Source organism: Larus michahellis, chromosome 2 (genome assembly GCF_964199755.1).
Source record: "Larus michahellis chromosome 2, bLarMic1.1, whole genome shotgun sequence".
NCBI lineage: Eukaryota > Metazoa > Chordata > Aves > Charadriiformes > Laridae > Larus > Larus michahellis.
In genome coordinates this window covers 52,556,707-52,583,963 of record NC_133897.1, presented here as the reverse complement: position 1 = coordinate 52,583,963, position 27,257 = coordinate 52,556,707, and the positions used below count along the sequence as shown (strand labels likewise).

The window sequence follows — 27,257 nt, the reverse complement described above, 5'->3', positions numbered from 1 at the left end:
AACATTCAGTGAAAATATTCAATGGCACTTCTTACTAAACTGGGTACATGTGTGTGGGAGGTAGCAAGAAAAGCACTAGAAACATCTGTTTGGTGTTCCAGGCAATTTTTATTTTATATGAAAAAAAAGTGCCAAGCCCCTCAGTAGGAAGGCAGCTGTAACACTGAGAAAAAACATTTCACACTTCAAGTTTTGGCCTGTTAATTTTTTCAGCTGTAAATAGGTACAGTAATTACTTCCGTCCATCAGCAGACTATTTGCCCACTCTGCTGAATTGAGGTGTCATGACTCCTGTCCTGGGGTGCGCTAGGATGGCAATGACTACACATGGCCATGGATGTGCACGAGGAGAGGTGATTCTGACTTTTTGTCACATTGCGGGGAGCAGAAGCGGTGAGTGGGCCATGCGGGGACACGGGAGGATGCGTTTGTCTGCTCCAACAGCCCTCACTGCTCCAACAGCCCTCGCTGCTCCGACACGTTTCATGCCTTCGCAAGGGAAGGGCAGCGGGCTGGAGGGCAGGGATGTTCTGGGTCTTGATTCAGCCCGTGTTTGATGTCGTAGTGAGTTAATAATTGTAAGGGATTTTCAAAATGGAGTGACTTCTATTAGCGCTGATCTGGGTAGACCCATGGCTTCTTAAAAAGTAGAAAAAAATCGATTTGGGAAAACACACTGCCTTACTAATTCATCCCCTCTGTCTACACATCTGTTCTTTGTATTATGATATCCCCTGCTTTTTCTTGTATTGACTTTACTTATTCCACATTTTTACCGTATCAGAATGAAAGATAGTCAGCATAAAGCATACATAAAAATGTCAAGGAGTTTGGAAGCATGGCGCTCTGTGCATCAAAGTTTATTCCAACACAGTGGAATGGTCAGTCTAATGATGGTAACTTACAGAAGGAATGGTGACAATTCTCTGAAGAAAATAGCTTTTACATTTTTTTTTTCCTCCAATATAAAAAAGTGAAAAAAGTTTGATTTTTAACAGTTGTAAAATAATATGTAATATTGCTAAGAAGTCTAAAGTTCCAAAAGTTTCATTCAACAAACACCACACTTGACTATGTTCACAATAAAACATGTTAAAGCGAAATATCACAACTTTGGTTTTTGTTATTTCGAGTACAACATTGATCGGACTGTCATTCAATTTAATAGCTAATCTTATACATATTTATTGGGGTACTTTAAATTGGGATCAATAGGTAGTCAAAGCTTAAGAACTCCTGCTGCACAGTAGATAAAACTATTTCAGAAGCTTTACAATCATACTGATGTTTCAGATCATGATTACTTAAGTCAGCATTTTCAAGCTCAAGCTCAATTTAGTCACCTGCGGTGAAATTGTCTCCCTTGATTTTGATTTCAGTTTTTCCATTTCATTATACAGGATTAAGATTTCACCTATAGTCTGTATTCAGGCACCTAAATTTGTGGTCTATTTTTTCAGACATGTCAAACACACCTAATTCCCACTAAAGTCAATAGATGCAATATATGTTCAGCATTCCTGGAACCTGGATTGAATTTTGAATCTAATTCTGCAGATGTTCCATGGAGATAAATTTCTGCATCTGCCCAGAATTTGCAGGAAGGGCTACATTCAAATGCTGACCTTTGCATATTGTAACCCACTGCTCAAAGCTCAACCAATGATCATGTAAGGTTGGTTTCTTTCCCCCCTGAACTACCCTATATGCTATTATTCCATTTTTCTGCAGCACCTCTGTGCCTTTATTTTAAGCATTCTAACTTGGCGTCTACATCTTCAGCTTCTGTTAGCCTATTACCAAGTATATTACTGCTGCTACCAAAATCACTCCAGCATATTATGCCTTAAATTTCATCCATACAAATATCACTGGAATTCTTGTAATAACATAGATATATGTTATTAAATAGTATATATGTACACATTATATACATATACTGATGTGACCAGTTGTAACTCTCCATGTTAACCTACACAGAACTCTTTTTATTTTTTTCTGACATAGACTATTTTAGAAATGCTCATTTTGTTTTATAGATACCAGAATTGCCAAGTCTAGTCATTAGTTTGGCTGCAGGAATTCTTGAAGGTCTTTAAGATGTCTGTCACGAGATCTTACAATGTTAATGCACGTGATCTTCTTATATGTTAACAGAAATCAGACTGTGCTACCCATACTGCCTTATCCGGCTAGAGCTTGGGCAGGAATAGCAGAAATGCCACCTGGGAGTTACGCCAGTTAGATTTATATCACCTTTGCTATTTTAATACCTCACACGGCAAACGTTGTCAGTAAAACTTAGTACATAAATCAAAGCATCTGCTTTGTCTGTGACCCTTTGCAGGGTAAACTGCAGATAGACAGTTGGTTTGAGAGGTTCAGGAATAGGGACAAGCCATATTTATTTATTAATTTATTTATTTATTTGCTATCAGAGTAAGACTTAGAAATATGGTGTCAAATGATAAAAAATTATCCGAATGAACACTGAGACACATGAAGCCCTATCTTCTCTTTAATACTGTACAGTAGCTGTCAGTTATGTTTAGAATAATGCTTCTATTCCAGTTTTCATAACAAAGCTATATTACAGCAAACGTGTTACTTTTAAGAATTCTACAGATCTGCTTCACTTTAATCTGTCCTTTTAAAATATACTGATTTTTCAATTAGATGCTTAAATATATTTGAAATTATAACAACAGAAGCCAGCCTGAAGTATGATAAAAAAATTAAATGTCTGCTTTCAATGCATTTTTGCTGCACAAACCCACGAGATCAAATACTAACACTGTAAGCATATTTCTGGCATACGCATAAAAATAATCACATAACGCATACCCAGATGCTTATTGGTAAACTATGCTTCTGAATGCTCTGAACAAGGGCTGTGATTCCGAAGAGCAGATAGACTCAGCTCCAGCAGCTGCAGTGGTTGCTGCCCCAGATGTCTGCCAGAGGCTACCGTCCCTCTGCTGCTCCTCAGCTGCCGTGGTTCTCACCCCACCAGGCTAACTCACAAACTAGCTCACCAACAACTACACCGGTACACTGTCTGAGGAGAGAAGAGATGCCCCGTGCAGCTCTCCAACCTCTGGCAGGTTGGAGACAACCAGCATAAGGAGTTAAAACCTCTGGCAGCCAAGGCTAGATCTATCAAGAATTGCAAATCAGAGCCCTTAGACAAAGTTCAGCCAGCTAGAATATGCCTACCACATATTAGCGCAAACCTACGCTCTATGGCTTGCGGTGGCCTGAAAGGAAAAGCAAACCTTTTAAAAGTGCAGCAAAAACGTCTATGTAGAAACTGCGGTGAGTTTTTAAGTCAATGAGTTCTGGATTAATAAAACATGCCGACCAAGCCAGATTGTGACCCTCATCGTGCAGGAAAAGTCCCTTTGGAGCTTTCACACTCATACTTTTTTAGGGTTGATTTCTTTCTGGCCATTTCTTATTTTAGTGGCCTTTTTGGGGCCGCTGGCCAACGGGTTGGTGTTCTTGGTTGATGGTTTTGGGGCTCCACTCCGACCACTGCGTCCTGCATTCTGGTTCTTACTGCGGGCCGTTCGCAGCTTTTGTTCCTGCAGTCTCTGTTCCCACCTCTGTGGAAATGCAGAAAACAAAGAGGCCAAGTTACAGAAAGGCGTTGCCATAAATAATTACCTCTTAATCAAAGCTATGCTGAATCTTTGACATTAGTGCTGCTCTTAATGGTTTTGTGCTCGGTCCTGCAGGGACAGTGATCTCGGCCTGTCATGGCTGTCTGCAGGGGAAACCTTGTCTTGGGTGGGGGAATTTCCACAATACCGGTTGATGAAAACGCCAACTGCACATCTCGTGTGCACGCTGCACGCGAGAGCACGTCTCACGCCTCTTCAGAAATCCAGGGGAGCTGGCGCCTATGCCATCAAAAAGACAGGGTCTGCACACTGGGACTCCTTTGCAAACCCATTCTTTGTGGTCTTACTGAACATGCTACTGGACTTTTCCTCGCAAAAGTCTGCAGAAACAGGCAATCCTTTCACGATATGTATTTAAACACACAGCTACAAGGGAAGGTGATATTTACTTTCTGGTTCTGCTTTTCCCTGGGGTGGAGGGGACTGGGCATAAAAGAGTTTATGGACAGAGAACGGAGGCGACCGCTGAAATCACAGAGTGTTTGGAGTTGCAATGGGACAGTTGTGAATAATGCACCTGCAGCTGTATTCAGCAGCATCCCTGAGAAATTTTGAAATGCAATTAGATCAAGGAGTCCACCAAAGAGGATAGCTGTCAGATTTCCAAACCCAAAAGTTCAGTGGTTAGAAAACAGGTTTTTACAGTGAGGTTAAGTGGTTAGGTGGTCCAAAGCAGGGAGAGATCCACAACACTGCAGTAGAGACTGCTGTCTTTCACCTCTAGGAAGAGAAATACTTATTTTAAGGAAAGCAAGGTAGATAACAGAACCTGGAAGGTGTCCCAGCTTTCCCCTCTATTAATGAACTTTCTCTTCTGGAACTCCCAAAGGCAGGGACTTTGCCCAGCGACCAGAGCAAGAGAAGTGCTCTCCAGCTTTGCTCTTACTAGTACCTCTGCACTGACCCTGTTGCTACTCAGACTCTTGTCCTGGCTAGAGGAGAGACAAGCCATGTTATGGTTATGTTAACAGAAGTCTTCTGTCGTCCACAGACAGCTCAAAACATTCATTTTAAGTGGCAACTCAAGATAAAAGTTGGATGCAAGTCTTCAGAGGTGAATGATGGGCATTAAAATGAAGCCACTATGAAACCTAGCTCCACACTCACCATATTTGTGTAGTCAGGGTCGTAATACGCATCTTTATAAAACAAAAACTATCAGCAGGCATTTAGGTGTGGCCCTCTCAAACACGTTTAAATGAGGATTTAATTTATGCAACTATTTGTATCAGAGGGAATGACACATGCTTTGAGAAGTATTTGGTTTGGCAGGCATGCATCTATTTAACAGTCTGGAAATGAACGTCCAAAGAGGTTTCACAGCGCAATTAAAAATGACAAAACAGTGCGAGGAGGCCACTAAAACACGCCGTGTGCCAGTAACAGCCCATTAAGTTGACAGCTAAGGGACTTCAGGAGTCCGAGTCATATGTCAGTACTCTCCTAAAACTCACATGGTATCATCTGCAACTGTAATATATTTATTTTTTAAAGACTAAAAGGATATTTTCTTTTTCAGACATAGGTTTTACATGAGTAAGTGAGGAGAAAAGGGAATCATGAAAGCATAAAATAATACAATTTCCTGCAAGAAGCTGGACGGTAATCTAAAAGCTTCTACTGATGGAAACATGCATCTTTTTTCCTCCTCTATATCAGTTGCCAATCAGCCCATAATTAGAATAAATATATATGCATGTCCTTAATGCTCTGAAACCTTTCCTGAATTGCAGAGATAATTTTCTTCCATTTCTAAAAGTGTGAGGAAGAGTCAGACCGTGTCTTGAGCCACCCTTTCCTTCCATTATAAAGAGGAGTTTACAAGCAGGGGCATCTACTGCTCCGGCCTCCCAGGTCTCCGTAGACTTTTCCTTCCAATGTTCCCTGAAATCAGTGAGGGGATGCCAAATACTTTCAGTGCATCTTTAGTGGAAAGTCGCTGGTGAGAATCTGTGTCTCAGGCCTGCAAACTTTAATGCAGCAAAGCCCATTTATCCAGTGCAGTGGATGCTAACTTCCTTTCTTACCCAACGCGGACTGTATACTCATCCGCATATCACCTATCCGACAGTTACTTGCCTTAGCAGTGATGGGAAAGGAATTCCCAGAGTCATTATTATAATAAGCCAGAGTTCACACAAAGATCAACTAACTGTCCTATTTGGGGACCGTTTGCAGATAAAATAGAAATAACATTTTAGAGACTCTAAAATGCAAGACTAAAGTTTTCAAATTCGCACTTACACTTACATGTAGTTATGGGGTATGAAAATGTTGAAGTGATGAAGTAATAATACACTGTAATAATACAGTGATGAAGTAATTATACCCAGAGATGTTATAGATATCTGAAAGCCAAGCAAGTTATTCAATGCTGAAGCGGAACAAAGGAGTTTAACTTTTTATCAAGAGTATCAGCACTCTTTTATTTGGTTGTATTTACCTTAAATCTTTTGTTGAGCTGATCCTTCCATTTTTCAACTAGACATCCATCAAGAAGCATCAACCTGAAAATGAAGAAATAAATACAAGTTACAGGTATTTCTGGGTTTGATTCCTGAGATATCATTCCAGATGATTTAACACTGAGTGAGGCTGAAACGCACCGGCAGGTACTGACAGTTTCTGTGTATGGGACAACAGGCACAAAAATATATTTCTCCATCCCTGAATGCTTTCTAATGGATTTCTAAATGCTTATACTGCTCCTTCTTAAATTCTATTTTGAACTCTGTAAAAACAGAAAATAGTTTCCAAAAGAAATCAGATTTTACAGCCAAAACTGTAGCACATGGCTACATTTAGCATTTAGAGCCCTTTGTCCTAACCTGCAGCTATTCCACAGGAGAAAATTGTCCTGCCTGGATCACTGTTAGCAAAAAGTGATGGGTTGGGTACACATTCCGTGAAACTGTTTAAATGTATATGTACATAAGTTTTTACTTATGCCCACTATATGTTTGTGTGTGTGCGCAGAAGAGTGGTTTAAATTAATGTATTTTACTTCTGAATTCTAAAAACCCCCTATGTTTCACATGTACCAGCTAAAGCAGCTCAGCTGACGAATGGTAGCACATTATCTGATCACAGCACTTTGCTGGTGGGTGAGGTTTACACAGCGTAGCAGGACCAGTCTCTCCAGTTTCCATGAGCAATGTTGCCGCTCATATCAGTTCAAAGAGAGCATAAAACGCTGCCACTCTTAGCCATTAGCCACCATGCATCCACTGTGGCCAAACATAAAAAGACTACAGTGCGTGCAAGCCCTCGAGGATCAAGATCCATAGGACACGCAGCTCTTCTTTCTGAGGAGAGATTACAGAATTAACACATAGGATTGAAGCTAGACCCACATCGTGATGAATAAAACCACAACACAGTATACGTCTGATGCAGCTTCTGTTCAGGTCAAACTATTGATGGAGACCCTCACCCTGCTGATGGGCAATGGATGTTTTGCTGTTGACTTAGTGGAGCTACAGCTTCTGCTCATTTTGCCTCTGACATTTTAAAAAGCTACTGTAACTCAAAACCTTTTGTTTGCATGCCGCTGGCCTCAACAGGAAACACATGTAATAGTTTATGTTTCTTTTTCAAATCCGTTTTAGTACACTATATGAAAATAAAAACCTCAGCGACCTTTAAAAACCTTCACAAAATATTTAGTGAATGGTGTGTTTTTCCACTGTAATGGAGAAGCAGATTGCAGTCTTTCACTTTTGAAATCTCCACACTCTGACAGCCTCCTGAGAGTCCTCTCCACCAAAGCTCTGCAGCTCAGAGCTTCTGAATCTCAATCTCGGTCATGGTCCTTCTGCGTGACTCAGAGTATGTATCCCTAAAATGGCTAACACAAATACCAAGCTCTAAATTAATCTTTGTGAAATGCTTCCAGATCTGAATGGGCAGAGTACTGTGTAATAATAAAATACTGTGCCTGTTAGCTCACAAAAAAAAGATTAAGGTAACAAGGTATCAGATGGCGACATTTAGAAACACCTATAAAATGCTTTTAAAATATCAACATAAAACTCATTGAAAATATGGATATGGCCCATCAAGTTCTGTGCGTAGACGTGCTATGGTCCTTACAAATTAACAGTCCCATCACTGTATGCAAAACCAGCCGGCACATTTTACAAACAGCCTTATCTCTGACCCACAGCACAGAGCCACACATACCTACCACCCCACAACCTGTCCTGCGGGCACCTGTGGCTACCGGTACACTTGGGGCGCTAACAGGGATGGGATGTCCCCTTCTGCCTCAAGAACCCAGAGAGAAAAGGGAGCTGTGATTCATCGCTCCCTCCCCTCCAGACCAACATGTTGGATTTCCTTCCATGCCTGGGGCTGGGCTGACTGCCAGATGAAAGGTCTGGTAAAGTGAGTTTTGTTTTGTCTTTTAATCATACAGCAGGACTGGCAAGCTGCGCTGAGAGTATTTACTTTCCATCTACCATCCAGGAGCCAGAGCTCCAATGGCTGCAGCTTTGGCTGGTCCCAGTACAGCTGTGGGATCAGAAACATCTCGCTGATGGCACCGGTCCAAAGTATGGATAAGCCGTCAGAGAAGGCCTTGCTCTGTCTCCAGCAACTCTGTGGACAGATGTGTGTCATCTCCTGTCCCCTCACTTGGGGTCGCTGAGGCAGAACTATGCCTTCCTTGTAGTCCCACCAACACGGACCATCACCTACAGCCACCATCGGGCTGGTAGCACACAAAGCAGCTCATACCTATGGAAAGCGGTCCTGGAAAAGCACTCCCAAACAGCTGGAGGTGCCTGAACAGCTACACAATGCATTAAGCAATATACTGTCAGCACCTAATGCCACCAGAGTTAATGCTCCGTGTATGTGCCAAGTTTTGTAAACATCACATCGTGGCACAGGAGCCAAGGCTGATTAAGTGGAAAAAGTTAATTGCAAAGGTAACTGAAACATGTAGGTGTACGTGTGAGTTATCCTAAGAAAAACTACCAGCAAAACGTGCTCTTGATGAGGAAGGGAGCTTTGGTGGTCCTCCTTCCCATCTATCCCAGCTATAACACTTTTCTGCACCGTGTCGCCGGGGCTCACCTTGAGCGCCATTCATAGCACATGATGAGGACATCCTGCTTCGGTTGAAGAGGTGGACACTGGCAGGAGGAATTTGTAAGAAGAGGCACTTGAGACAGAGGAATTGGTGTCGAAGACTTGAGTGTGTCTTTGACTTCAACCACCGTCGTTATCTCATTGCAGTTCCCTCTTTCTACGCTTTTTACTTTCGCATGAATGACTGCAATCAGAAAAACAGAGGCATGAGAACAACAAGCAGTCTTGGAAATTTAAGCACATCTCAAAATTAAATAAAATGTATTAAACTGAAAGCTGTTGTTTTGGTTGTGAAACTAGAACCACTTCTTCATGTGTGGGCATGTACAGTGGCTTAGAATAACAGAGGCCTGATCCCGATTTGGTTTTTCAGCAGGACTGTTGACAACTGTGAAATTAAACATGTGCTTAAAGCTTTGCCAGATCAGGCCAAGCCATCTCGCCTGGCATCGCACACACAAACAGCTCCTTTGACTCAGATGTGAACAACGCCTCGCATAAATCAGACCCACTCTATAGCCACAGCCGGCTATTTCCAATTAAGTAATGAATAATTTACCTCACAGACAGTTAGCATGAATCCAGCTTTTTCAATAATAAAATCATCTCCCTGTAGGTTGCATCCAGGAACTAAAGACTTTTCTTAAATATAAGAAAGAAGGGGAGATTTGAAACAAGTATTCGAAAACTAAGAGGTTTAGGATTGTTGTGATTTACTTGGTTTATGCTTTTTTCATCTTTTGCCCTGGGATTATCATAAAAGATAGGCTCTGAAATGGGTTCTTCTGACTATGAAAAAACAAACATTCATAATTTTTACCTTTTATTGAGGAAAACTGCATGTCTGCGAGAAGGTGAAGCTATGTAGACTGCTCTGAGGATGATCCCTGGCTAATTGTGCACCTACAAACCCTGGCAGCGCCGACCACTGCAGCGTTTCACCCACTCTCTCTGGTGACAAGTACCAAATCAGAGAAAAGAAGCACAATTTTTACGCGAAGGACTTTGTCTCCAGCAAATGTGGAAATAGGAAGGGTCCAATTATCAAACTGTAACAATTTTTTTCAGTGAAAGAAGCACAAGCAGCGTGTGTCGGGGCCACAGGGCGTTCAGCCTGCAGCAACGCTGCCCCCGGCAGCCCCAGGTCCAAAGCCTTCCAACGGACCCACAAATGTCTGGAATAATCTTCACATGTAGAAAACAGGAGACCAGCAATTTTAACGCAGTCTGAGGTTTATGTGCTAACTTTATCAGGACATGTGTAACAGCCACGAAACACACGAGGGACTTCAGTTTCAGAGACTCTGAAATTCAGAGATTCTCAAGTCTGATTGAAACCAAGTTTTGACCAGCAAGAAATACAATTTGGCTGTAAATATTGTTTTAAAGGATTTCAGAAAAAAATTGGTTTTATTTGCAACTTGTTCTGCCTTGTCTTGTCTCTCAATTCATTCTCCATATGAACATGTCTATTTATTTCAGAGAGGACCGAATAAAAATCTACCTCTCAAAACCAAAAATCTTGATTTCACAAATCCAATGGAATTAAATTTTTTACCTCAGCCTACAGTTTTTAGTTAAGCCACACTCCCACTGAAGTCACTGGAATCAGAATTCGTAGGGCTAACACCATATTTGATTTTGGAATAGTCATTTGGTATCACTGCTTTTTCATACACTTCAGACAACTGTGGAAGTTCATTGTCCTACCTGAACATATCACTGTGTTGTACTGAGATGGATTAAGGAACTAATATATGACATAAATGCACCAAAATGCCATGATAAAAAAAGCATACAATTACCAAAGTTAGTAAATGCCATAACAAAAAAAAGCATACAATTACCTAAGTTAGATGTCCAGCTTACTCACTCCCACCAAACTGGGGTTTGGATTTTTTTTCCCCCTATACTAACAAAGCAGGAAAGAACTACAAACTTACTTTCTTTTGATATTGGACAATATGAATTGACTGGATATAATAACCCTATTGTATAAGAACTGAATACATCCCTTTAAGAAACAACTTTTATCTGAGAAAAAGCCCATGAAGTACAAAAGACCATGAGACTGCATATTAAATTCATAGTTAATAGAGGGTTTCTAATGACATTACAGATATTTAATCTGGTATTTAATTAGACTTCTCCCTGACTCCCAGCATCAGAAAACTGGAGGGGGTGGGGTGGGGGAGCCAGGAGGGAAGAGGGACGAATAGTTATTTATATTGCCAATACATCATGCAACATATCATAAAACTATCTGCCAGCTCCTCGGCTGGCTGGTGCAAATTGTCACTGAATTCAATTAATCTCTGACAGTTCCGCACCAGATGAAACTCCAGCTAGTAAGTAAAAGAATATACACATTTGTAAGTAAAAACTTTTTACCTTGCTTCAGCTTCCTTCACATTTACAAGTTTTATTTAGGTGATAAACCTCTGTTTATTCCACCTGCTGGATGAAAACAGGCTGGCCAAGCAGCACATGGCCATGCTCCACATTAGTTGCAACTGCGCTTACTCGAGCGACCTTTACAAAGCAAATTTCTGCAGAGCGACCTGTTGATCCCAGTGCATGTTCCCGACATTTCATTGCTTTTATCAGAAACACACCACCATCTGTGCAACGACTACTACTGCCTGCACAAGGTGCGCACCAGTGGTGGGGTTTGGAAGAGGACGGCGAGGTGTCCTCCAGTAAAAACCCACTTGGAAGGGCCTCGGTGGAGCATTGTCCTCACCCCACACTTGCTGGACGGGCCTGGTGCGGGTGCAGCACCCACACAGAGCTGCTAAACTCGCGGGGACGGGCACAGCAAAGCGTTTTCCCCCCCAATGCACTTACTGTAGCTGTAGTTCTTGGCCAGGTAAGTCGACAGCGTTGGCTTTGTCTTTTTGCACCTGCACCGCTCTTCAAAGGAAGAGAAGGGAAACGGTTGAGGGGTGTTGGAGGGAGCCTGGCTCTGGGGAGGGGGGAGGTGGGGGGGCCCCCCGAGGCTCACCCTGGCCGCGGCTCTTGCAGTCGGGCTCCGGGTGTCTCTCCGGCACCATCACGCCCTGCGTGAAGTCCGTCCACTTCACATCTGCAAATAGAGGGGTGGCGGGGAAGGAAAGCTGTCGGGGAGAGGCTCCCGGGACAAGGGCCAATGGTGGTGGTGGTGGGGGGGGGGGAGGGTGCCCCGCCGCCCTCCGTGCCCCGCGGGGGTAGCGGGGGTCCTCCCCACCGCCGCCCCCGGCCCGCCGCCCTCGGGGCGCTCACCCTCCGGCAGGTCGGTGACGATGGCCTCGGGGGAGATGCAGACGCCGCGATCGTAGACGGGGAGGTCGTCGCAGGCCAGGCTCTCGGGCCAGCTGTGGTTGTAGCGGCGCATGATGGGCTCGCAGCCGTCGCGGGCGCGCTGGCAGACGGAGCGGCAGGGCTTGATGGGGTCGTAGAGGAACTCCAGGGTGCAGATGGGGGCGTACATGGCGCAGAGGAAGAAGGGGAGGACCGGGCTGCAGCCGGTGCCCACCAGCTCCTCGTACTGCTCGATGGCGAGGACGGCGTTTTCCTGGGTGCTGTGGTGGAGGTGGTTGGGCATGCGGGTGATGTTCCAGGGCATGGAGCGGCACATGGGGATGCGCACCGCCTCGCACGGCGCGCCCTGCGCCCGCGGGCTCACCCGCAGCCACAGGGACACCGCCACCAAGGCTCGCAGCATCCTCTTCCTCCTCCCTCCTCCTCCTCCTTCTCCGCCGCCGCCCGCCGCCGCCCCGCGGGTCGCGGCGGCCGAAGGGCGCGGAGCGGCGCTGGCTCCCTCCGCCCGGCTGCGGTCGAGTCGCGGGAGCCGCCGAGCCGACAGCCATGGACATCGCGGGACCGCATTTATACCGGTGGCACGAGTGACGTGGGGGCCGATCGCGCTCCCTTGGCAGCACCCGCTCCTCCGGGGAAGGGGGGTGTGTGTGGGGGGGGTGGTGTGTTGGGGGGGTGTGTGTGCGTGTGCGTGTGTTTTGCTGTGCAGGCACGGTGACATCACCTCCACCCCGTTTAATCCCCCCGGCGACATCACTGCGTCGCTCGTCCGCGGCTCCGTCCCCGTTTCAGTTTTCGTCTGTGTCATAAATTCCTTCAGGTGGAAGGGGCGGGCGGGGGGGTGGAGGGGAGAAAAGCAAACCCAAACCGCACGCATCTGCCCCGGGGAGAGGGGAGGAGGAGGCGGGAGGGACGCGGAGCCGCGGTTGGGCCCCCCCCCGTCTTGCGGGGCTGAACTTCACGCTGCCTTTTCCCGAGGGACGCGGAGCCGAAACTTTTTGCGGGCTCGGGGGAAGCTCCGGCGGCTGTTCCCATCACCTCCCGGGGGCTGCAGAGTTACCCCCGCCGGCTCGGAACGGAGGGGGAAAGGCGGACGGGCAGGCAAGCGGGGAGGTTGCTTTTTTGCCCGGTTCGCTCGAGACGGGGGATGCGGTGGGGGCCGAGCCGAGCCGGGAGCGGGCGGCGGGGCCGGTGCGGGGCTGCTCGGCGGGCAGGCAGACCCCTGGTTCCACCCCACAGCCGCATCTGCAAATAGGTGGGAGAAGGGATTTCAGGCTTTTCCCAAGCTGTTCTTTACTTCTCTTTCCTGGGTGCTCCGCGGCCGCACGCCCCTGATGCAGCGGGGCGGCGAGCCCACGCGGGGAGCGAGGGGCTCCCTCCCACCCCAGTGCCTGTCCCGGGAAAGGGAACAGACCGATGGGCCCTTCTTCCGCTGGGGGCAAGTGCTGCACCCCAGCCTTTGAGGGACCCGCGGAGAAAACAAGATTAACTCGATGCCAGGTTGTTGCAGTGACCAGGGAAAGCCTCAGCGTGGCTCAGACAGCGGCTGCTGGGCTTGCCCTGGCCGGGTGCCGTGGTGCCACCCGTGTTTCCCCTCATGGACCCGGAGAGCTGAGGGCTGGGTGCCGCAGAGGGTCCATGGGGCAGAGGCTTCCCCTCTCCCTTGGTGTGCGAGGAAAGTTCATCCGGAGCGGGCAGCAAACAAGGGCTGAGAAACCCGAGAGAGCAGTGGGCGATGAAGGGGCGTGTGTGCTTGGTGACATTGTACGGCAAGGGAAAAGTAAATTCCCCCCGGGACAGCAACATTAAAGCATCATCACCCAGCAGGTCCCTCCCAAAGCCCGCCTAGAGTGCCCAGAAGCTCCCCAAGGCTCCGGCCTTCCAGGTGCCCCTCTGGCGTCGCCCTTCCCGGGCAAGCCCTCCCGGCTCCCCGGGGTGCAAAGGAGGGGGGTATGGTGGGGGGTGTGTGGAAGGCGAGGGTCCCCATCTCCCCACTGCCCCCTGCTCCCCCATCCCACCAGCTCCAGCAGAAACCGCCTCTCCCCGCCGAGGTGATGCGGGTTTGGAGGCGGGCCGCCCCCGCCTTCCCCCCCCGCCCCCCCTCCGCGGCGGCGCAGCGCTGCCCGCCCGCCTGCACGCCGTGCGGGGGCGGGGGGGGGGGGCGGTGTGCGGCCGTGCGCGGAGCGGGGCGCGGAGCATGGCGCGGCGTGCGGGCGGGCCGGGGCCGGGGCCGCTGGTGGTGCTGCTGGGCGGCCTCCTCCTCCTGCGGGGCGGCGTGGCCGTGCGGGGGGCGGCGGGGGCCGAGCCGTGCCAGGCGCCGCGGCAGTGGGAAGGGCGCACCGTGTCCTACGATCACGCCACGGGCCGCAACACGCGTGCCGCCGTCTCCTACGACGGCCCCAACCAGCGGCTCCGCATCCTGGAGGAGAGGAAGGCCCTCATCCCCTGCAAGAAGTAGGTGGGGAGGCGGGGTGGGGGCGCCGGTGGTCGGCACTGAGCCCGGAGGCGCCTCCCGGGGGGCGGGGGTGGGTGTGTGGGGGGGTGCCCATCGGCCCCCCGCGATGTGGGGCGGCACCTCCCCTGCGTGAGGCGGGGGAGCGGCTTGGGGGGGGGGATGAGGGGGGGCGCGGTGGGCACGGCTGCGGGGGTGCAGCCGGACACGCCGCGATGGAAAAGCTGTCGCCGACATGGCTTGTATCCGTGCTCCCTATATGTGTGTATATATATGTGTGTGTGTATATACACGTATATATGTGCATATATATACACACACATGTATATGTGTAGATATAGATATAAAATCATAGAATCACAGAATGGTTTGGGTCGGAAGGGACCTTAAAGATCATCCAGTTCCAACCCCCCTGCCATGGGCAGGGACACCTCCCACTAGACCAGGCTGCTCAAAGCCCCATCCAGCCTGGCCTTGAACACTTCCAAGGATAGGGCATCCATAACTTCCCTGGGCAACCTGTTCCAGTGCCTCACCGCCCTCACAGTTCCTAATATCTAACCTAAATCTGCCCTCTTTCAGTTTGAAACACCTCTCGTGCTATCATTACACTCCCTGATAAACAGTCTCTCCCCATCTTTCTTGTAGGACCCCTTTAGGTATTGGAAGGCTGCTATAAGGTCTCCCTGGAGTCTTCTGTATATACATATATATGTGTGTATATGTGCACATATATATGTATGTATACATACATACTGACGCTGTTGACCAGAAATCTCTTTATATATGTATGTGTATATATATATGTGTGTGTATATACATATATATACATACGCATATACACGTGTGTAAATATATGTGTATATATACATACACATATACATAAAGAGATTTCTGGTCAACAGCATCCGTTATTTACCTTCGGAGATACTCCTCTCTCCTAACTGTTTTGTTTTTTAAAAGCAAGTCCAAAAATACAGCCCACAATGTGAGGTCTAACAGGTATAAGGCTGTATAACATGAAGAGATTACACTCGAATGCAGGAATAATGTTGTCAGGGGGTGGTTCTAGCCCAGTAATTTGTTAACAAGTTTCAGTCATGTTTTACAAGTTCTCTGCTTGTTCTTGGTTCCCACAAGTGCTAAGTCAGTGCAGGGTGTCAGGATGCATCTGTTACCTGTGGTACAGCGTCTCCATTTGCATTGCACAGGCTTCCCAGCCCCGGAGGACCTCCCTGTTTATTTATACCGTACGTGTCTGTTAAGCTCGTAACTAACCCCGAAAATCCCTGTGTCATTGTGCATTTCTTCATTTGCTGAAAAATAAGTGTAGAAAAAAGCTGACTGAAGAAGGGCCTCTTTTTTTGTCCTCAACCTGCCAAGCTCGGGCCCCGACAGGCTGGGTGGAAGAGATGATGAGCCCAGAGAGGCCTTCCTGAGTGAGATGTTTCTGGGTACCGAGCATCAGTAACTCTCAGACACTGTGTCAAGACATACCTGCCCATGTAAGGGTAGCTGGTCTGCCTGGACCTCCACCTCTCCCACCCAAAAATTGTTCAAATAATGATGCATCGGTCCCGGGGATGTATAAGCCAAGGTGAAGACCAGCCTACAAATGCTGTGTCATCCAAACTAAATGGTCTCTGCGATTGAAAGATCAATATTCCTTTTTGCTCCTGGCTTTTTTTCCTGACAACAATCAATTTCTTACCAACATCACATAGTCATTGTTTTAATCTTTCCAAAGTATGTGCTCTTCCTCAGTCCTTTCTTTAAGAATGTCACAAAACACTCTTAAAACTGTTTTATGAGTTTCATTTTCAAGCTTAGCTTTCCCTCATCGTGAGCTTTTTTCTTTATTACTGTTTTCACACAGGAGCCGTATGAGGAATGTTAAAGGCAACATATAGTTGTTCATTGGCAGCCTGCTAACATACAGCACAGAGTCTGACACTGTCTGTGCTCATACTCTCCTTCCTTTTAGAAGTCCTAGGTTGACCTTCACGTTGGACAAGCACAAAACTGTGCCACAAACTCCCATGCAAGCCTTTTCTATCTTCTGAGTTGAACTGAGCTCATTTCTTGAAGCTTATGTTTATTTTATTTGAAAATGTGGTGTTAAGATAGAATAATTATTTTACATTTTCCACTCTGGGCCAGGTTTTAGCTTTTGCCGAGGTCTGGTCTTTTCAAATTTTTGATAAATATTTGCTCTGGATGCAGTTTGATCTGGGCTGATAGTGCTAGAAACAGTCAGAGCTCCGACAGGTGCACTTGAAGCATCTCTCTGTTGGTTTTTCCTGTATTATTTTTTTTGTTGTAGACAATCTCTGACTTCAGGCGTCCCTGCTGTTTCCAGGCTGACCATATTTTCTGCCATCGAAAACTGGAGGGTTGTTTTGTTGTGTGCGTAGCTAGTGTCTGCTAAGGGCGTGACCCAGCTTCCATTGAAGTCAACGGAAAGAGACTCCCATTGATTTCAATGCGTGTTGGATCAGCTCTGGAGTTGTGATCACAACTGCATTTCCCTGGGGACACAGTGAGTCATAAACTGAAGCCTTCAGAAGTTAGAGGCTTGGGGATTTATCCTGCCTTTTGAAAAATAACCTCTCCCCACTCCGCTTTGACGTTGGCAAGAAAAGGGTAATTACGCCGAGGCAGTGGCTACAAAAGCAACATGAAAAATAGTGCGGTCCTGGTGTCTAAGGAAATTTCAGTCTAAATTCTCACGAACGGACACATTTTGCTCCTATCAGACGTAACTTACATGCAGCAATCAGGGTTGGCCAACAACCAAATTTTTACACAAAGCGTTTTCTGAAGCTTGCAAATGTGGACCTTAATCAGACACAGCCCTGTTTAAGTTAGTTGACTGAGGTTAATCAGGGACACAAAGATCTGCCTGTGTGGAGTGGCTTGCAGGCTTGTAACCGCAGGAAAACCTGAAACTTTCAGTTTTTATTGTAGATGTATGTTTCGAATTCATGTAATTCATGTAATTTGCTACATCAACCCAGTGTTTTAAGTAAACTCCCAAAAAGTAAACCATAAGGTAAATATCCCATCGCTGCTTTGTTAGCATCACTTCTCTGCTCGCCAGTCATCGCGAGAGCACCCGAGATGCCGTGATTGGGTCGGTAAAGGCCACCTGCTCCCCATCGTCCAGCTGCAGCATCATCACCTGCCACCTGGGCACACACCTCGCTTGATGTACAACCGAGTGGAACCCGGTTCGTTAAAGCCATCATTGATGATTGTTTCAGCCAGCTTGTTGGGTGTGAGTTTCTCTGGGTCGTACTGTTGACTGCCCACGCTCTGGCTTAGAGTGCAAAAACTACCAATGGTGATTCCAGGCTGAGCTTCTTAGAGGAGAACCTGTTCCAGTTGGATTCCTTACTAAACTTTCTTTTTCGCTTCTTTTACAGACCCAGCCTTAGCTACACTCTGCATCTTATGTTTTCTCCATTTTGCATTGTCCCGCAGGGATCAAAATTTTGGGGATAGACAAGGAGGGCAGGGACAGACTTCTCTTTTGGTTTCATGTAGCGCTCAGCCATTATCAGGAGAAGAGAAGAGAAAACAAACAGAGGTTTTTATTGAGCAGATTGTGCCATTTCCTGTTTGGAAGAGGTTATGCCAGTAGAGTTATTATATGATGTGAAAGGAGAGTACTTGAAACGGTTCCCTAGAGCTCTTGAGGCAGAGCTGTGTCACGTTAACTGTGTTTTTTTAATCCTTTATTGCCTACTACATGGCGTAACTTCCTTTTGTGGTCTCTGTATATTAATCCTTCCTCGCTCTTGTTCAGCACTCTGTTGGCCATCACCTCAGGACACTTCACAAAATAGATAGCAGTCATCAGCACGGTTTTGCTGTTGGGGCCAAAGTGTTTCATGTTAAGGTAACATCTGCCAGTTCAGATTTGAACATGACGTGCCTGCAAACTGCTGAGAAATCCTGGCACTACAAAGGTCTAAACCAAAAATCCTACTGACTGCATTGTGGCCAGAACTTCGCATGTCCTACCTGATCATTCATTTTCTTGGAGAAAAAGAGCAAGAAGTGTTCTGCCTGGCACTGCTGAAGCCACTCAACAGGTATTAGTGCTCGGTTATGAAGAGAGAAAAGCATGAAGTGGGGAGCAGAGCAGAAATGATGCAGGTGGTGTTTGAGGGCTGGGTGTGTTGTGGTTTGGGACAGACTGGCCACTGAGATGAATGACAGATGCTCCCTCCCACCTCTCTCTCCAAGGAGAGGAGGGAGAGAAAGAGATATATGAGTTTAGAAAAAACTAAACTACTTTAATGAAAATATTAACAAATTACTAAAATAATAATTATAAAAAAATAAAAGAATGAAATATATACAATATATACAAAACCGTATCAAGCTCCCAGGATGACTGGCAGGCACGGGGAAGGTCCCAGACTGGACTCAGCAATGGATGGGAACTGTATTCTGGATCTGGGTTCAGGAACGCACAGATGGGGATCAAAGGCAGACAAACAGACAGAGCCCTTCTTGGACATCGGCCATTGAAGGAGGAGACACTGACCCTTTGATCCCTCAGCTTTTATACTGAACATGATGCAGATGGGATGGAATACCCCTGTTGGTCAATTTTGGGTCACCTCTCCTGTCCGCTGCTCCCCACAGGTGTGACCCTTCTACGCTTTTCTGCTTCTGACCCTCCAACAGGGCAAATAACAAAGTTAGCAGACCTTGGTTGTTATAGCAATAAGTACAAGCAAGAGCCTCTCTGCATACCATTCCTTGGCATGAACATAGGTGTTACCACTCGGAGAACAAACAGCTTCTGCACAACATGCTGTTAATTTCCGTAGTTAGAAGAGGCTTAGCTAAAAAGTAAAATTACTGAACAGAAAATTGTTTCTTTTTTACCTCAAAGTAGGACAGGGTGTTACTTACCACATGCCATTTTCATGGAGTTTCACCCTTATCTTCCATACTATTTTTCATAGAGTGATTTTCAGGGGAGGCCCTGTAACGGTTTGTCCTATGAGAAATGCGACAGTGGGGAGAAAAAAAATTCCATGTGGTGAGGAATGTCAGTAGAAGGAAGAAAATTCATTTCTCTCTTCTATGAGTGTATTTTAACCGTAACCTCCATGGGCCCTTGTACGGTGTCCAGCACATTGGCATGCATATGTGTTTCAGACTGCTGGGGTTATTGTCTTATCAATCATAACTGCAGAGCAGAAAAACAACCTGGAGATACCACATCGGTATTTATTTAAAAGCAGAACTGGATGTTGTTAATTTCTTTAGTTCCAGTTGTATTTGCAAAAGACAGGCACAGTTATGGGCAGGATTAACTCCTTCACTTGGCAACAAAAACTGCTGGTATAGCAGAGGAACAACAAAGCTGCATTTCGAGAAATACATCTGTTATTCTGGCAGGCTGTTTGCACGCATGTGTCAATCCCTGTCCTTGACTGAAGAGAAGCAGTGTATGGTCAGGTGCAAATATAACAGCATTCATCTGGAGAGGAGGTGATGACTTTTCAAAATAAATAGAGTGTGCGCACACGTGTCTGACTTATCTCAACTACTTCTTAGTTGTTTTAGGATGTGTGATTGTAAAGGAAAAAACAGCGGTGTCTGACCTATTAAAATCATATAATCCATCCGTTCTGTGGTCATTATGGTGACTCAACCGGCAAAGCATTGAGCTACCCTGAGCGACTGCAAATTTGTTTCCCAGACTTGGTTTTGGGAGTGGTTTCTGCAGCTTAATGTTTAGGGGAATGAACGATGGTCACGGGTAAAATTTTCAGAATTGGCCAAGTTACTTGGGAACCCAAGCCCCATTTTTTAAGATTATGTAGAGTGTGCAGACTTCTGAGACCCTTAATTTGCAGTGAAAAATAGATTTGAATTTTCAGCAGTTTCTCTAAATCTAATTTGAGTTCTTGGGATCTAAAATGCTTTATAAGCTGCTCTGCATGCAAGTCATTTTGGAGAATAAGAATGAAGGGAAGGTACTCAAACCTCCTGCATTTACTTTCCTCCCATAGGTGCTAAGTTCTTTCAGGCGTCTGCTGCTGGTAACGGCTGTGAGTTTGGAAAGGTGGCGCTGGAAAGCTGCTGTGATGGATGCGGGCTGGCAGTCAGATGGTAGGCAATAGCCTGAAGCGTGCAGAAGTTATTCTAGTGAGAGCTGTGTGCCACTGGGGTACAGAACGTGGGCTGTACAAGCCTCAACTCTTGCATTTCCATCATAAGCCGATTTACGAGTCGGTTTACCGAGTCCCCGAGTGACGCTCCCTGCCAAGGTGGCCGTTTCCTTGGAGAAGAGCGCTGTACAAGGAGGGAGCCCTGGTCCACAAGGGCTGTGTGGAGGAGCATCTCGTCTCGCCCCGTGCTGTTCATCCCTTTGTTTCTGCCTACGAGACCCAACAGCCATTTCCCTCTCCAAGTTCTTGATGTTGTTGGAGGTTGGCCAGGCCATACAGTTCAGGGAGGCAGTGGATCTAATTGCCATCGTTGTTACGTGCGGGAAGAGATGAAAACACCGCTCAGGGGAAGGCGGTTGAAAACCTTCAGCCATTGAGCTGCAGCACTAACGAGCAAGGGGACTCTGTCAGAGGAAGCTGGGAACTGTTGGCTTAGCAATGCTTTTGCTGTCTTGTGTTTTATGCTTTCGATAACTTCCTTGGAGAGCAGCATCTTTGTCAGAGTTGTGGGGGAGGGAGGGAGAAAAAAAAAGATAACTGAGCACGAATAAAGCAGCCCCATTGCTTTGAGATGCTGTATTCTGTTCAGCGTAGTGTTCTCAGAACCTTTGTTTACGCTAATTAGTCTGGAGCTGTTTCATACGCTACCGAAACACAGCAACCAGCCAAACTGCAAAAAAATAAACTAGCTCTTAAGTTTGAAAGAGGAGGATCCACAAAACCCTTTAAAGCTGGAGGGAAAATGTAGATAAGCAGTGTCCAGTGACCCAAATTGATAATATGCTGGAGTGCTGGTTGGTGTGCTTAGAAACCACTGTCAGACACTCAGTGGGGTCATTGTTATCCCATCAGTTGTAGATCTTGTTGACTGGATGTTCTTAAAAAAAATAGAGGTTCTCATCACAAAATTTTGTTTTTCTAAAAAACATTGTTAAATGATAGCCACTGGCACCGTATTGCTGTTGATACTAGTGGATATTGATTTAAGTCTTTTATCCGTCTGAAGCCTTTAAAGTTAGGGGAATACTTTCTCTTATCATCTCTTCCTTGTCTGTTTGAACTCTTTGGAATAATGTGTGTTTGCATTGAAACTTATGGCTCATTTTGTACTATTGGACATTACAGTAAAAACTTAAAGCAAAACCAGGACTGCACTGAAGATATAATATGCCTAAATTTCTGTAACTCAGACCAGACGACCAGTTTTTTCACAAGATTAAATCACTGTCATTTTTATTCAGGATTTTTTTACTCTTTTCTTTTTTCAGAAGAGACTTAGAGTGGAGAGGAATAGAGAGAGAGAGATTCAAGTTCATAGTTTGTTCTGTGCTTGCAGACAGCACGCAGACAGTTGATGGTGACGTGACTGCACAGCTAAACAAACACGATGAAAGAAATCTTTATATTCGTGATCTTAATTTGAGCTCCATTCAGCTTGAGGCCTGATGTAATTCAGATGTCACAACTGGCAACATCACACCTATTCTCACAAGACCGGATGCCGTTTGTCTGAAAAAGTATCTCCTCTGAAGGGTAAACCATAATCTAATTTAGGGCTGATCTTGCACTGCTGTGAGCTGAGAAAAGAACTGACCGTACATTGCTTTCAGAGAAATCTGAGGGATGAAAGCATCCAAGGGACACTTTACCTGTTGATGCATCAGCCCTTCAACTGTAATCTGTTTAAGTAAGTTAAGCATCCAGGTCTCCTTAATGTAAACGGGCCAATAATTTAAAACGGTTCTAGGTATTCAAGAGAGCATTTACTGAAATGCCTCCAGAAATTTGTCTGTTCGCTTGGTTAGTATACGCGCTATAACTCTCTAGCTTCTTTCCTCTCTGTAGGGTCTCCATATCTTCCCGTCCCAGTTTGGTTCACGGCAATTACAGTGCATGACACAACCAGGTGGTTTAGGGCACAGTCTCGCCCCAATGATGTGAATCCATCCGTGTCCTCTTGTGGCAGTAGCTGTCCCTGGGGGGTGCGTGACGGGGGTCCCTTCATCACAGGGTGAGGGGACATGCTCCGGTATTGTCGCAGCAGCCGTGGCGTGTTCCCAGGAGCAGGATTTAGGAAGTACTACTGCATCCTGGAATTTGGAGAGAGTTAAGAGCAGGGGACATACTGAATTGTTCAGTCCCACTGTTTATCTTCCATGTGCAGTTGAACGGTATTTTCCTTGATATGCCAGAAGGAGAAGGGGTTTGGATATGGCAGCTGCGTATGTTACAGTTGAGAGCATACTGAAAAGCTGAAGAGTTTGGGTTAACAAGCACAAGAGGTTTTTTCATTACTTTTTGCTTACTTTTGTAATTTCAGGGCTGGAAGCTTAGTGAAGTCAATGAGAATTTTGCCCTTGGCACAAGGATCGCATCCCAGGACTTTATGTTAGATGCACATTTGTAACATATGTGGGAGGTATATACAAGAAATACATTTCTCCATTTCCAATTCAAACTCAGCCTCAGTTCCTGAGGTTGGTCCACACTGCCAAAACTGAAACCATCATTCAGCCTTTAGCCTTATTGATGACAGCAATGGTATAACTGTGGTGGACAGCTTTCAACGTTGTGTCATCTGAGTGGAATTGGAAGATGTGGTGATAAAACCTGTGCCTCTGAATCCAGCCCACACCCTGCCTCTGCCAGCACTTCCAAGGATGAATTTTGGTAGGCGATTGCCAGTTAGAGGAGAGGAAGCGTTTGGGGAAGGAGGCAGGATGTTTTAATTATAAGAACAGAAAACTATTTTTTTGTTTTTAGCCTTCTCTACGTTTCATTTCACAGTCCATTTGTTCACTAGTGTACTTAATTTTCATGCTATTGCTGTTCAGTGGTTAGTACCGCTATTGAGTTTTTCACGTGACAAGAGAATTTATGTATGTTATAAGTTCAGTATTTTGTAGTTCAGAGGATGCTCTTTTTTGCTTTTTCCTGTCAGAAGTCATCCTGCTCTGAAAATTTTCTTCTCCAGCTAGAGAACTGATTTGTTTTACAGATCAACGAGGCTTGTCCATTTATTAACTGCATGGGACTGGTTTTCAACTGGATGACATTTTCACAGACAAGTGAAGTCAGTGAAACAATAGTAATTTATGCCCTTATTTGTATTCCGGGTCATTAGCTGATGCAAAATTGAAATGTAGGGTTCAAATATCCTTGCACCCTCTTCATTTTGCTGTGACCTGATGGCTAACTTTCACATGATCAGGTGCTTCAATTCGGGGAAGGACATTGGCATAGCTGAATTAATAAATAATAATAAATAAATAATGCTGAATTATTCAGAAGCATAAATGCACTAATCTGTCACATAATATGGGAGAAGATTAGATTTAAAGAAGCTTTGGGAATTAAGAATGCTTGCAACAGTGGCTAGGTGTTGTAAAGAGGTCAGACTAGGAAAAAGAGGAATGTAAATAAATGTGTAAGATTAGAATGGATGCAGTCTTAGAAATGGACTGTTGACAATTCAGGGATGAACATAGTAGGAAATAGGACAAAGTTTTCTTCACAAGCCAGGACTTAGGCATCAAATCTGTGCAAAGACTGGAGGAAAGAGTCTTTTCCCATGCCTGTCACGCTAGGGCTGCTTTCTGGAGAAATGGACTTGTGGCCATCCTACCAGTGACTTTTGGGCTGTGGGTCTGTGTAGCTGAAGCAGCAGCAGTCCAACTCCAGACCCTCATGCTGACCAACTTCATCCCTGTCTTCAGACGACCTTCAGCTTGGCCTTCCCCATAGATCTGCAAGGAATTGCATGTTTAGCAACTTGCCGAGTTCTCTCTCTCAAAGTATTTTTACCCGTTAGTCTTCTTAACTCAAAGGGTAAATTATTTTCTCCTCCAAAGTGTTTTTAAGGCATGGTATAGTGTCTGGCATGCTGGGGAGGGGGTGATGTCTGGGTGGAACAGGGCCACCTTGTCCAATATTTTGGCTCCTCTAGAATGAAGAGCATTATGCCCGGCATGGCATTGCGTAACCTGAAGGTACCACTGGCCAGTGAAACTTCTCCTCTGCCAAGCAGACCTGTTTCTTTCGGCTGTTGTTGTTTATTGCCTCACTTTTGTGGTCCTGGGGGAGATGCATGTATGTTAACAAGAGATCTGATATTCCACACGGAAACTCTGTGTCCCTCCTGAGGCTCCGGCAGATGGCTTTTTGCCTGTATCATGGTCACTCTCTGATACCTGGGAGTCACAGGTCAAGGACAGGATTTTCTGCCAAGAGTTTGTTGCCATGCGTGAAAGTACAGAAGGCTCAAGATGTGAGACGCTCCTTGTTTTCAGTAGTGTATTAATTTCCGGAACTGGTACCTTTTATACTTTCATACCCAGGAGTAAACTAGGGGTTTCCAACAGCAGCATAACTGTCCTTGTCCAAAACCTAATTTATGACAGGTGGTAGTAAGAAAGAAAGAATCACTTGTTTTCATCTGAGCTTGTACTTTTTTTTCATCTTTTTTAAATATAGATCCTTGACAAACATTTATTTCAGAATCCGTTTAATCATTCTTTTGAAGCTTATGTGCACGTTTGGCTTTATGTCCCACTTGATTATTAAAAGATACTTCCCTTGTACCACAAAGACTGAATAAGGTAAGAGTAATTTTTGCAATTCTTGCTTTTGCTCTGAGAATTTTATTAGCAACATTCCTACAGTTGGTACGGCTGTTCTTCTAACTTAGCAATGTCCATATTTTTGCTCTTTCAGATTTTGTCTTCAGATTTTCATGATTTCCAGAATTTCTGGCATCAGAATGTGAATTTGGCAGGCGCTTTCTTCTTGTACAGTGCTCACACTGTAGTAGTTACAATTTTTCAGTCTTTGGCTACTAAGATTTCATATGTCTTGGGACCTACTTAGCTATTCATTCCATGAAAGCCTATTTTATCCCTTTCACTACTTATGAAATTTACCCTTTCATGCTGGCATCATCCAGGCTATATTTTGTGGGCCAAGTCCAGCCCCGAGGCAACTTCCATCCAGCCTTCTGCCTTTCCCTGCTGAATAGCTCCTTGTTGCTTTAGTAATTGTCTGGCACTTGGATTCCCCCTGTGTTGCTCCTCTTGTGTCCATGTTGAAGGAGCAGAAGGGACTGGATGCATAGGTTGGAAATTACCCCAGTCAGTCACCCCTGGGGATGAGGGTATGCGATTCCAATATGCATGGATGAGGGTATTCCAACATAGTAGGCACTGCCATATTGGAAGAGTAATGGAAAAGGCACCGGTAATACGTGCAGATGCTGCGCTGCATGTCTTTAACTTATTTCTTTTGCATATAAAACAACTCAGGGTTGAGTGGTCTTAGGACATTATTAACTTTTCGTCTGACAAAAAAAAGCCCTATAAGATTTTGGCAGTTAAGAAGATATGGATTATCAAGATACCTTTGATAGATACCAAATTATTCTAAACCTGGAGCTCTGTCTGCATTTTTTTGTAAATGAAAAAAGAACATGTTTCAAAACTTAATACAAATAAGCGTAGAACTGTGTAACTGTCTGATTCAACCGAATGTCCCCAAAGAGCCATCTAAAAGCTACACGTGTAAAAGCATGTAAGGTTTCTAGAATTCTCGAAGAGTAGTAAAAATCTCAGTTGCTGCCTTCTTTTGGATCTTAGAAAGCTGCAACTGTTTTGCTTTAGCTCCTCCCTAAATTACAAACAAAAGCAATCCCTTCATTGCAATTGAAATTGTCTTTTAATATGAAATATCCAAGAAATGGCTTATCCTTAAGTTAACTAAACTCACTTGCCCTTCTCAAATGGGAGGTAATATTGCATACTTAACTTGTTATCTTATTTTCTACATGTATTATTTGTCCTGAGGACAGTTCATAATGTAATGTGATATTGTGACTGATAGCAAAACAACGCAGAAGACCAAAATTACCATATGTATTGCAACACCCCATCTTAAGGTTACTTATGATGAACCTTGGTTTTTTACTCTATTTAAAAAATATCATTGTGATAACGCCCTGCATATTTACCTCTTGGTCAGTTGAATAGTTCACAAGTAATTCATTCCAAAAATGGCTTCACTGATTGCTTGCTGATTGACTTCTTGTGCAGTAATGTGCTCTTCAGAATCTGCTCCTTTATAGCTATTGCCAAATATTATTTCACATTTTTGAGTGTATGTTCAAAACACACTGTCAGCTGCTTCACTGGAGTTAGCAGTAAAGCAAGAAGTTTTATGACATCTGTGACTAATATCCCAGGTTGTCTATTGGGAACAAACTTTTTTCTAATGGATTTTTTTTTTTTTTAAGAACTAACTTACTTTTTCTTAAGGCTTTAATGGGATGAGAAAAAAAGCCCCCCCAAACCACCTCCACCACTTACCAGCAGGATAAGGAATGAAAACCTGCCTTTTTTCTGCTCTGTTCTTATTCTGAGCTTGGGACCAGTTGCAGAAAAAAAAAAAAAGAGGTGTAAGATAGCGATGAAGACAACAACTTATAAGACTTCCCACCAAGGTTTCAGTCTCTGATGTTGCACATCTGTTTCTCTGTCAGTTCTGGTA

General features: G+C 45.2%; 2 protein-coding genes across 2 annotated transcripts in view; one reads left to right on the top strand and one right to left on the bottom strand.

The window, feature by feature from the left end:
• Nucleotides 1–2,430: 2,430 nt before the first annotated feature.
• On the bottom strand, nt 2,431–12,801 carry SFRP4 (secreted frizzled related protein 4). The gene is made up of 6 exons (XM_074575421.1): nt 12,039–12,801; nt 11,782–11,862; nt 11,625–11,690; nt 8,763–8,961; nt 6,127–6,190; nt 2,431–3,605 (listed from the first exon to the last, which is right to left on the bottom strand). Exons 1-6 carry the CDS (start codon nt 12,793–12,795, stop codon nt 3,417–3,419), a joined length of 1,356 nt encoding a protein of 451 aa, XP_074431522.1. The 5' UTR covers nt 12,796–12,801; the 3' UTR covers nt 2,431–3,416.
• Nucleotides 12,802–14,224: 1,423 nt separating this feature from the next.
• Nucleotides 14,225–27,257, top strand: part of EPDR1 (ependymin related 1) — a 33,873-nt gene continuing 20,840 nt past the window's right edge. Inside the window, exon 1 of the mRNA XM_074575422.1 lies at nt 14,225–14,528. Within this exon, the coding sequence (XP_074431523.1) occupies nt 14,272–14,528 (257 nt within the window). The 5' untranslated portion in view covers nt 14,225–14,271. The remainder of the gene's footprint in view (nt 14,529–27,257) is intronic.

Excerpts from the sequence above, each read along its gene's own strand:
- SFRP4 (XM_074575421.1), bottom strand. The coding sequence starts at position 12,795 with ATGTCACCGTGCCTGCACAGCAAAACACACGCACACGCACACACACCC. Across the intron at positions 8,962-11,624 it reads GGCCAAGAACTACAGCTACA|TCATTCATGCGAAAGTAAAA; the intron begins GTAAGTGCATTG and ends TTCTGATTGCAG. Across the intron at positions 6,191-8,762 it reads TGCTATGAATGGCGCTCAAG|GTTGATGCTTCTTGATGGAT; the intron begins GTGAGCCCCGGC and ends CTTCATTTTCAG.